At 38.0% G+C, this 11618-nt stretch overlaps 1 protein-coding gene and 1 long non-coding RNA gene across 2 annotated transcripts; one reads left to right on the top strand and one right to left on the bottom strand.

The window, feature by feature from the left end:
- Positions 1–5041: 5041 nt before the first annotated feature.
- Positions 5042–7198, bottom strand: LOC309798336 (uncharacterized protein). Its single transcript, XM_082646551.1, has 5 exons — positions 7122–7198; positions 6787–6864; positions 6574–6723; positions 6375–6497; positions 5042–5154 (listed from the first exon to the last, which is right to left on the bottom strand). Exons 2-5 carry the CDS (start codon positions 6862–6864, stop codon positions 5086–5088), a joined length of 420 nt encoding a protein of 139 aa, XP_082502677.1. The 5' UTR covers positions 7122–7198; the 3' UTR covers positions 5042–5085.
- Positions 7199–10348: 3150 nt separating this feature from the next.
- LOC309798335 lies at positions 10349–11618 on the top strand. The gene is made up of 3 exons (XR_014293076.1): positions 10349–10450; positions 10878–10958; positions 11334–11618. It is a non-coding gene; the product is annotated as an uncharacterized lncRNA (long non-coding RNA).

The raw sequence follows: 11618 nt of genomic DNA, 5'->3' as shown, positions 1-11618 counted from the left end.
AGCTAATTGTAACAATTTGACTGTTCACCAGAGTAATGGCCTGTGAGTAGTTATGTATATATGTAGAAAATAGTTGGCGAAGTACCTATAGAGATTCAGTGGCTAAGAAATGCGATTTTTCTTTGTCTTCTGCTACGCACTCCCTCTAGAATACTGTCGTTTCTTGCAGTTTTTTACTTTATTGGACAGTTCTTATTCGCTATGTGATACTAGGAGCTGAAATGGAATTCGGCAACCACGGTGGTACAATTGGTAACGTGGTATTCTTGGACGTTAGAGTGTGGACAAGTCTGTTTTTATGATTTCTTTAAGAAAAGCACAGTGCTGTTCTGATATCATTTCTTTATGTATGACGATGACTTGTCTTCAGAAATGCTTTGCTTGTAAGTGAAAGTACTAGCAGTTGTCATTTCAACTGGACAAGTGCTGCAGTCGATGCTGTGTTATAGTGGTAATATTTCTTGTCGTACTTTTCGCATTTTTTACCTTATTGGTGCTAACTACCCATTTCATTCATTACGTTACCATCTACTAAAAATGTTTGCTTTGTTGTTTAAGTTCCAATCCTAAGCCTCTTCACCTGGAATGTTGAACTGCGAAACTGTTCACCTCCTGCTCACAGAACAGGACGATACACCTCTAGATTGAACGGTTGCCGCAAGCTGTCAATGTAATTCAGCGAAACAGGAAATCTCACAGTAACTATCATTTTATCATACACTAAATTTTTGGATTTTTATTGTGTTAATGACGCATTACTCGTAAGGCTGAAGGTGCCTGAAATATGCGGGTTGTATCTGACTCATTTTCTTTTTAGCAGTTTATTTTAGCGCACATTTTTTTATAATTTTGGAACTTTCCCAATACAGATATTGCCTTTTTTAAACTTAAACTCGTTTTATTCAATGTAGCTTTTGATCTCTTGGCTTTTATAGCACTAACGTGAAAGTTTTGAATAAGCCCGGTCTCATTCTTTATCGCCGTTGTCGATAAGCGAAGTCTTCCCAAAAGCCCACAAATGATTTGATTAAAGCCGCCCAATCTGTAATGATTTTGGAACTTATTCCTTGAATTTAGCGGCTTCTTCTGCTTTCAGCAAGAAATGGTTTTTGCGCGTAGGCATGTTCCCATAGAGTTTGAAATATTTGGACAACAAGTACACCCGGTTAGGCAAAACCCACGATTTATTGTGTTGTTGTCTGTTTTATTATGTTACTCTTCACAGCGAAACTTTCACCTACAATCTCGAGAGTCAGACTTCTGGAATCGTGAGTTTCCGTGAATGGGTCACGTAACCGAAAAATGTACAATTAGAGTGTTGGTTATGGGGTGAACTCTTTCCATTCGAAGATATTCGCGACGATGTGAATCATATACGATGCATATTTTTCTCGATTATTTTTATCGCCACTTTTACGACATTAAAACAAGGCTAAGATCGTTGTTAATGACGAGAGCACTGAGATTTTTGGGTGTAGTTTTAAGTCGAAGTTGGTTGACGATGACAAATTATTGAGGAGGCACATAATGCAGTAGTTATAACATAGATATAAATCTGCTTGAAAAATAATAAGTGCAAAAGAGTTAAACGTTCACATAACGGGTCTTCGTGGTTCGTTCATTTTTTTTTCTGTACTTTGGAAATTTCTTTTTTATTGAAATGACCCAAGCAGGAATATTTGTGAAATTGGCTGCATCCTGAGCTGCCCTGCATGACAGGTTTTGCATGGAACTTTAGTTGCGATATTTTAGTAATTTATTATAATAACTAAAACAGGTTTTTCTTTCTCCAGTTTTTCTGGCACTGGACCGGCTGTGGCTTCCGAATCACTGCTAGATGGCCGTGTGGTTACTGCACCACCATTTTGAATAAAAATAAATAAAATTCGATTTCATTATCTTATTTATTGCGATGTTTGGAAATTTTTCACAATAATTTTCATGTATTATGGTTGTGGAGTTTTTAGCTGAGTAGGCTGCGTGTTAATATGGCCCATTCCAGATTTTGAAGAATAGGAAACATAAAAGAACCTAGAGGATGCGTACAAAAAAACATGGTAATGATTAAAGACTGCATAGAAAAAAAACGAAATACAGGGCGAGAAATGTAAAACAAGCGATATGATCATGTATGGGTTGCTCTTATGCATCTAGCACGTACAGCTCTTAGAAGAAATGTTAGACGCCAACTACGCGAATATTTTCAAGAACTGCCTTGACTGCGATTATGCTAAATCTTTCTCTCACATTAGGAGATGATATTATTGATTGGTAGTTGTAAATCATACTGATGCAACTGTGTCGATAGATATGCATGGACAGTGCTGATAGAAATCGCTTACAGAATGTAGTGGCACCTTTCTCATTAATTGCTGTTTCCGGTAATATGGTTTGCATGCTTAAATTAAACAGAAATTAATGCGGATTAGTGGTTCTAGTGGTCACAGCTGTTTTTTTCCGAGGTGCGTCTTCGTCTCGCATCGAGTCGAATCCGTTGGAGTAGAGCACTGCTCAAGTGAAGTACGCCCACTCAGCATCTACTTCATTTCAGCAGTGCTGAACTCCAATGGATTCGACTCCATGGGGACGCTCTAATCGAACCAACTGCGCTCTGGGGAAGATGAAGGCGACGAAACGGTAGTCACAGTAAAGTTTTATGACGACCTTGTTTAACCTTATGATTTTAGAGAAGTATTAAAAAAGGAAGAACATTATACATTTAAGTGCTTTATTGTCGAAACTGAACGTTCTTCTGTTCAACATAAGCATGCAAGTCTCATATGAAACAGCAACGAATGAATATAGGAAAATATTAATTGCTTCTCATACCAATATTATATTAAACTCAATTTACAGAAGTTTCACTTTCATCCTTTTTTTTGCACTGAAAGTCTAATGTGTTGATATTTTCTCCTATGTTCATGATGTTGAATGAAGACTGTGTATGTATTGACACTCTAATTAGAAATCAAAATTTCCGTGTTACTTTACATTTTCCTCTTTTTCATGCTTTCAGTAGAGCATTGTTCGGAAGAAATCTCGATATTATACAATCATTTTACGAGTATGAGTAATTGATTTATTTTGGTTTGAATTAATAAACTTTGTTCTATTGAAGGAATTCAGCTTAGAATAAACCTTATTGGGAGCAATGAGAAGGATTAGAATCTACATATTTTCGCGAATGAGAAAGAAGTTCATATTATGATTGCATAAATTGTAGCCTTCTGGAGCTGATGAAGTCGTTGAAGGCTGTTTCGATCTCGCCTTCCTTTCCTGAAGTATTTCTCGTACAGAAAGCGGTCGATATGCTTCAAGAAGTGGTAGGCGATACGCGAGAGGTCATGTAGGTGGATTAGACCAACTTCCGTAGCCCTGCTCGTTCAACCATGGTAGCGTTGGTAAAGCGACGTGTGGCTATGCGTTGTCGTGGAAAGGGAATAGGTCCCGGGCTTAGAGAAATCGGGAATAGCAGTTATAGAAATACCACAGAACCCTCTACGTCGCCTACTAATTCGAAATCGCTTGTGTGACCGTCTGTGCGGAACGCAGAAATGCACGATTTGCCCTCAGGGCAGAGACGGCGATTTCATGAGTTCGGGTACAGTGTAATTGATTTCTTGCAAAATCTGCGGGGACGAATGCATTGGCGAAACGGAAGACCTCTTTGTGTCCGCGTGAAAGAGCACCTAGATGGTAAATTTAAAAGCAAGCCAAACACCCCACTAGGTACGTATAGGACAAAAGCGGAGAAGATTTTGAAGTAAAATTTCATATCCTCGCACAAGAATCTAATATATCAGCGCAAAAAATTCTTGAGGCTTTTTGGATTAATCTCAGAAAGCCAAACATGAACCGCAGGGAAGAATGCCTCGTCATAACCCGTGATCTCGCGCGGTACGTCAATTTGATCTTCTAATTTGAAAATCTCGCGCGCTTTAGTAGTAGATTCCTGTAACGGTACCAACACGCACGGATGATTCACTTCTCGCGAGAAGTGAAAGAGTAGCGGACAGACGGTGAGCACTTTAGATTTATTACTGTTATTATTATTATTACTATTATTTCATATTATTATAATCATTTATTATTATACGTTTGAAATATGGGTTTTGAAATTCTCTGCTTGGCTTTTAGGTATTTGATTTGGTGGACGCTTTCAATACCTTTGCAGACTCTGAAAAAGGCGATTACGTCGAAACGTCAGCCGAAATATATCTTAAGTAAATAAAAAATATTTAACAATCTCGTGTTTGTTTGAAGAAGGAAAACTAACCGAAACATATAGTCTTTGAGCGGGTTCATTCATAACGGTATCGAGTGTCCATACCCGAAAGTTCTTAGCACTGGTTTCGCAAAAATTCGAGTTATAAAAAATCCAAACTGATCATATATTTAAAAATGTATATGGTTAACACATTCTCGAGAATGTGATTCCACGCAGAGTTATACCATTCAAAATGAAAATTGTTCTCGCTGATAATGAACATTTTCGCATATTCTTGTAACCATGGAAATAGCGACCAGTAAAGAATCTATGAAGATTTAACGATATGAAAATAACCCATTTCTGGCGATGTGTGCTGTTGCAAAGGGGTTCTCCAATTACTTAATGTCACAGAGCGTCAAAATTATTAAGGAAGTCTCAAGCAACCCTATAGCTCTCTTTGTCCTCTGTACAGTGCCGTCTTTAATGAGCTTCCCTTGTTTATTGTACGCCTTCATGCGAATCAAAGTTTGGTCTTAGTAATCGTAGAGCAATCGAAAAAGAACTTCAATATCCCTTAAAACATTCCATAGAAGCATCTCGTGGCGCGACACGGGCGAATGGAAACCTTATTGGTGTCGATCGAATTGTTTAGTGGAAGATATGAAAGAGGTGAACAGAGGCAACGGAGTTTACTTTCGTGGTGAATTTTCTAGAAGTCTTCTTCTTGAAGATCACTATGAAAAAGTTTTTCAAGATGCGTTGTCTTTTGTGGCTGTAGATGCCTCGAGGAAAGGTGCGGGAGTTGTGTAAATCTCGTCAATAACTCGAAGCTTTGATGTCTACTTTATTCAGTAAACATTTTATACAAAAAATTGCTATTCATCCACGTACAGAGTGATCAACGTCTTCGTAGTTTCAGCAATTTCATCACCGTCTTGCAATTCCTACAATAAACATTCTATATGCATAAAGTCATGTATTAAAATATCTTCACAAACCGAAGCGACATTCTGGAGAATTTTGAGCAAACTGCATGCATTTTGAACTCATGGTGTTTTAAACTGCTTTTAAATTTTTGGGCAATTATGATATATTTGACGGTTTCGTGACACCCATTTCCCAGGAAAGGTAAATTCGAGAAAAGAGAAAAGGAAATGTGTTCCTTATATTCGCATTGATGAGAAATTTTAAAAAGGTGAATTTTCTAATAGAATATTCTCATATACTAAGAAGGAAAATTAAACATAAAAAATTAACTAAATTCTCGACATTTTCCCAGCACAATGAATTTTGTACTATACTGAGGAATTCATAGACGATTACTCATCCCTATATCACCACTACCGAGAGCTTTTTTCTTCAAAAGATGAATGAATGAACACTATTTGTTCAAAAGTCAAAACATGAACGAATGGTGGCGGTGTGATGGTGAATCATAATACACCTGGATCACCTGGATTCCCGTTGATCTTCGAGTGTATCGAGCGGGCGCCAGTGTTGTCTCCATCCGTCCCTGTCGCGTGCAAGAGTAGCCCAATGGGTTCTGCTCGCTCCGGGGACACGTTGAGCATCATACCATTCCTTCAGCGTTTTTGTGAAGAACTCTGACAATCGGGTCGGTGGTCTTCCTGTTGTGCGCTTGACATCCCGAGGAATCCAATCTGTGACGGCTCTTCTCCATCGGTTGTCATTGAGTCGCATCACATGCCCGGCCCACCTTATTTTCGACATTTTGGCGTAAAGAACGGCGTCTCTAATCTTCGATCGCTGACGTAGGTCCGAGCTTCGTGTTCCCTCTCTCACTTGCGTGGTACGGGTCACTCCTTGCATCGCCTTTCGACTGCGCGTTCGGTAACGCTGAGTGTTCTTTCATCCTGCTTACGTAGAGACCAGGTCTCTGATGCGCACATTAAGGCAGGAAGAATCGTTGCGTCAGAAAGGTGAGAACGGAGCCGAGTGTTCTTCATCCTCCTCAAGAGGATGAATCATAATACAACAAAGAGAAATAGGAACGAAAAGAGGTAAACGGGGAATTGGCAAGGATGAAATAATTGCAAGTAAAACCAAGCCTTATTGATCTCACTAGTTCATAACGTTTGTATGTACTTTGTCGTAGAGGTCTATACCCAAGTCAATTGTGTATCACATGAATTCGGCAACTAACCCGAGGAATTTCATCGGCCGCTATGTAGAGACCGGCATCGTCCAGTGTGACTGGATCAATGATTAACCTTCCTTCTTCGTCGACACGCACATTATTTGATGCCGGAAGAATTGGCACACCGAACTGGAAAACAGTACTAGAAAAGAATTTACAAATCGGTGACGAAAAACGGAGATATACTGAGTGAAAATCGACTAACCGCAGTAGTCCATTGCTTGCAATTTGCCAAGTTCAGTTTTAGATGGGGTGGGCAGTACCTGATGAATTCCTCGTCTTCTGATTCTTCACGAATACGTGCCCAATTCCTGATATCGAGTTGATTAACTTGAAGAACAACCCGATCGCCAACCTCAAAAAGATCTTCGAAATCATGCGATTACTCGAGATTTGGAGTTGTATTAATTCAACTTACTTTTGCTCGGTAGACAAAATTTGTTGCCAACGCATGACGAATAAATAAGAAAACAAGAAGATATTGAGCCCACGTCATCTATAAGTATCAGCTTAAAAATAGTTTCCATGACAGTAAGCAAATATGGACGACTGGAATCGAGGTAGGATTTTAAAAAGAGTGAATTAAATCCTTTATGTAATACGATATTGGAAAGAATGAATCTGTACAAGACTCTGTATCATATAGTCCTTCTGCTTTCAACAGATATTTGTTGACTTTACGAAGACGTTAAAATAGGAAAAAATCCGAACAGAAAACAATCTTTAGTTTGGAATCAATATGAAGAAGGATACCTTCGTAGGTGACTAGAAGTATGAAGGCGGGCAAAGAAAGAAATCGAGCAACAGGAGAAGAGAAGCAGTAGAAAAGCTAGCAGTTCACCGCTCAAATGAACTACACATACAACATTATTTCTTTATATAGTAGCTTTATATTATCACTATTTTGCTAACACGTGGCTCCACATGGAAGTCAAATGTTTTGTTTTATCCAATGAGACCATAGAAACCATTTTTTTTTTCCAAAACTGTACTTCAACGCAATGGCCTGTCTAGCGCAGCGGTTAGAGGTGCCCTGCGATGTTGCGATAACACATTTCTTATACCGAATATTTTTATTGCTCAACAATTTCTGCTTTAACGAAGCAAATGCTTTTTTCTATAAAAAGAGTTTAGATAATGGCAATGATTCCATTCTAAACGTACTTAATTTCAATAGTCCTTCTATTTTCTATCCTATTTTTTCAATGCACGGATCTCCACTCACTGAGGGATCTCGAGCCGGTTATTCGAGAGGCTACGTGGTGCGTCTCCTGGTGGCGGATAACGGGTTAAACACAAACCAAAAGCGACGTTTGCTTACCAGAAACGCAAGTGGATCAAAGGGATAGATCCCCTTTTTTTTCTTGATTTTTTGTGCTGTGGTGATTTGGCCCATAATTTCAGTGCCTGCGTAGACACGTTCATGTATTCGAGCGTGAATATGCACTACCAGTGCAGATCATATTCATATAAGTCGATTCGGCCCACAATCATCGGGGTTTGGCAAGTACACGGGAGACGGTTAGGAGTCGCCTTCAATAAATAAGCTCCATGTCCTCTCTGGGAGAGACTGGCAAGCCACCCATCAGCATATCCAATCACGATGAACAGTCCAAGCGAAATCGTGGCAGGACTCATGTGCTTGTTTCTCTACTTATTTCAGTTCAGCTAACAATTATTCAAACTCAAAGAAGAATAAAATCTCCGCTCGAACAGCCAAGGAACAAGAACTCCCCTCCATAATAGCATTTGTAAAACAAGATCACTCTCTATTTGATACAATAATACTGACGTTTTTCTCCATTTCTTCGCGTTGATTAGTACATTGAAAAGACTGTTCAGATATAACCGCCAACGTGCTGAGATATTTGCAAAGCTTGGGGGCGGTACGAACTTCCAACCAGATGATTGCCCTTTCCGGGAGTCACCATTTATCCCTTGCACCATCCGTACACCTCGCTTTGCCTTTCTCGCAGCGTGTTTTTTTCTTGAATCAAAGAGGTGGGCATGGAGTAGAGTGCTCTTTATCTTCTTCATACATCCTCGATGCTCTTAAAAGTTTCCGGTTTGCTCTCTTCTTCCTGCTCAGTTCTGGAGATATTTTGACAATACAAGCAATTTTAAAGCATATCTAAATAAAAATAAATAATAAAGAAATAAGTATAGAATTTTATATAATATAAGATACTTCATAACAAGCTAAAAATGACTATGTCAATTGTCCTAATGCCTTTGTAAACCACTTTGACAGTAGTTGTTGTTGTGTAAGGAATTATTCAACAATTTTTCAATCGATATTTGTATATTGTCTGTAATCACGTCTTTATGAAATCGAAAAAATTATTTCTCACCCAATAGCTAGTTAGTGTTGTTTAAGGTGTTCCTATCTTTTTCTCTTAATCTTCATTGTGACTTGTTTAATTGTATTTTCACTTAGGAGAAACATGTTAGTGAACATTTTATCGACATTCTGAACGTAGTAATTTGAATGTGTCTTAAAATTGTTTGTAGGGCCAAAAATCTGAACTGTCTTCTCAGTCTACTTATAAAAGTGAAGAATTGGAGAAAAACGTCAGCATTATTGTATCAAATAGAGAGTGATTCTTGTTCTACTAATGCTATTATGGAGGGAGTTCTTGTTCCTTAGCTGTTCGAGCGGAGATTTTTTCTTCCATGAATTTGATTAATTATTAACTGAAGTGAAACACATTTTTTTCAGGAGACAACTATGTCAACAAAAAGTCACTGTCCATGATTTGTTTGAGATATATCCTTTGCTTATTGGCGTGATTTTTCATCATTTTTTCGATTATTTTTGAAATTTTAAAAGGTGATGTTCAAAAACATTGCAGATAGAAAACCATCATACTCAGAGGACTAAAATGGATATCGTATGGAAATTTCTGTTAAAAAATATAGACATTGGTCACTCATTTGAATTAGGATGTGGCTCCATCGGAAAAGTGATCACGAAGAATTTTGTGTCGAGTGGAAATCTTGTAAGTAAATCAGAATATTTGTCTCGAAAATGTAAAACATAACGTTTGAATAGCTAAAAGCCTTTGATTAAACCAGTATGATATCATATAGGTTGCGATGAAGATTATAAACAAGGCACAAATCCATGAGGAATTTCGCAACAAGTTTATTCCGCAAGAAATCGAATACTGGAAGCGTCTGAACCACCCTCACCTCGTTGGATTTGTTCGCCATTACGATGCTATGCAGCGCATAATTCTTACCATGGAATTTGCACCGGAGGAGACATGGTGAATTTGTTCTTTAGAATTTTTAACAATATAATTAAAATCGATTTCGTGCATAGGGGCAATGGATTAAAAGCAAATGTTATTTTTCACAGTTTTAAACAGTTGCTTAATTTTTGTCTCATATTTCATTAGACATCCATTTAGTGAGAACGCAGAACACACACACAGTTATTTTGCATTTTCTAAATTTCTTTCTACCGTTTGTATAAAAGTTGTACTGAATTACCCTTCGAAGGTAGGAGTTGATAGTATACAAAGTCCATCTTATAACTTTCACAGTTAATAAATATCAAGGATCCCTACGACAGTAATGTAGCAACGGAGCAGCCATCCATTACAAAATTGGAAACGCTGAATTTTTCATGCAGCCATTTAATGAGCCGTACTAGGATTTTGTTTTCTTTTGCCATCATGTAAACAAAAACGGGCCAGTGAGGGTAAATCAATCAATGATTTGCATGTTTAAGTCATTTCCGCAGTGCACAATGTGAGTAGCACTGAAAAATACTTTTCACATATTTATTAAAAATAAATCAACATAGTGCAGCAAAGGATTGTGCATCGCGACGTCAAGAAGGAGAATATGCTCATCTTTCTCGATGAAGGCATAGTCAAACACAGTGGCTTTCGTTTTACTCGTAGCGTAAGTGTTTCTTTTCCATAAATCCTGTGACCACAAATTAAGAAACTGCTAACCAAAAATACAGGTGAATCAAGGTGATGCGCTTCTGACAACTTTCTGTGGAACACAGGCTTATGCGGCTCCAGAAGATTTAACAGGGAACCGTATGATCGATATAAATCTGATGTTTGGTGGGTTTCAACGTAATACATAGGATAAATCGGATTTGTTGATATTTGAGAACTGTCAAGTCGTGGCCCCGTGATGGCTTGGAAAATTGAAATAAAGGACCACTGTCTAGTAGATGGTGAATAATTAGGTACGGGGAACACTAAAGATAGATTAGAACAAAACGATATGTAATTTTTATTAGACGGTTGGCCCTCCTTTTAAACCAGCTTGTTACATAATCGTGTGATCATGTTTAAGAAACCTAACCTATAAAAGCTTATAAACTTTAGTGGAGTGAATCTTTTGTTCATCACCAAAATTCCACCATCACAAGAAGAGTGAACTAAGCATGCCGCATAGATAATCGTACTTGAATGACTGATGAAGTTTTTAACACCCGTAAAGATATCAGTCCTTTGGAAAGCCTGTTGAAAAAAGAATTTACAGGTCAGTTGGAATAATTGCGTCAGCTGTTGTAACAGCCTCTTTGTCATAGAGGGATGCGCCATGCCTTCAACTTGTTAATCGGTGAGTTCTTTCTTTTCTACTCCGTCGATATGTTAATGTTTCTTTTTTGCTGTCAAGATTACAGCATTGTTTCTATGATTTTAGCATCTAGTATACTTAAATTCGTCACAGCCAATATAATGTAGAATATGACTACATCGAAAAAAAAATTGACAAATATAAACGGCGTTTAACATCATGTTCTTTACTTATTGCTATAGGCGTCTACACGTATCTATAGAAAAATACGCCCGTGATTATGAAGACAAAAGAACCGCAAGAAATTTTGCGAAGATTTGTAGAAATAACCATGCCAGAGAAAATCGCTTAGTTTCGTTGATATTATGAAACTAGCGCTATAACAGAAAGTTTTTTCACCGCAATCTCGATTTTTAGGCTTCGAGACTATGAATATCCACGAAACCTTCGCCTTTCCGAAGTGTCGTTCTTCAACTGACACCATGACGACATTTTCCTGGAAGAACCGACCAAACATCTGCCAATGTGACTGTTTACCCAGCTTTCAGACATTGCCACCATATATTACCCAACAAAACCACCAGGACTGTTTGAAGTACAGCCGAAAGCACACAGTGACCAAAACTAATCTATTGTGCATCATGTAATATCCACGTATGCTTTGTTTGATACTTCAACATTGATAATGAATAGATTTCCACA

This window comes from Mesoplodon mirus (assembly GCF_964341445.2).
Source record: "Mesoplodon mirus genome assembly, contig: HAP1_SCAFFOLD_2877, whole genome shotgun sequence".
Classification (NCBI taxonomy): Eukaryota; Metazoa; Chordata; class Mammalia; order Artiodactyla; family Ziphiidae; genus Mesoplodon; species Mesoplodon mirus.
This window is presented reverse-complemented; position numbering and strand designations above follow the sequence as displayed.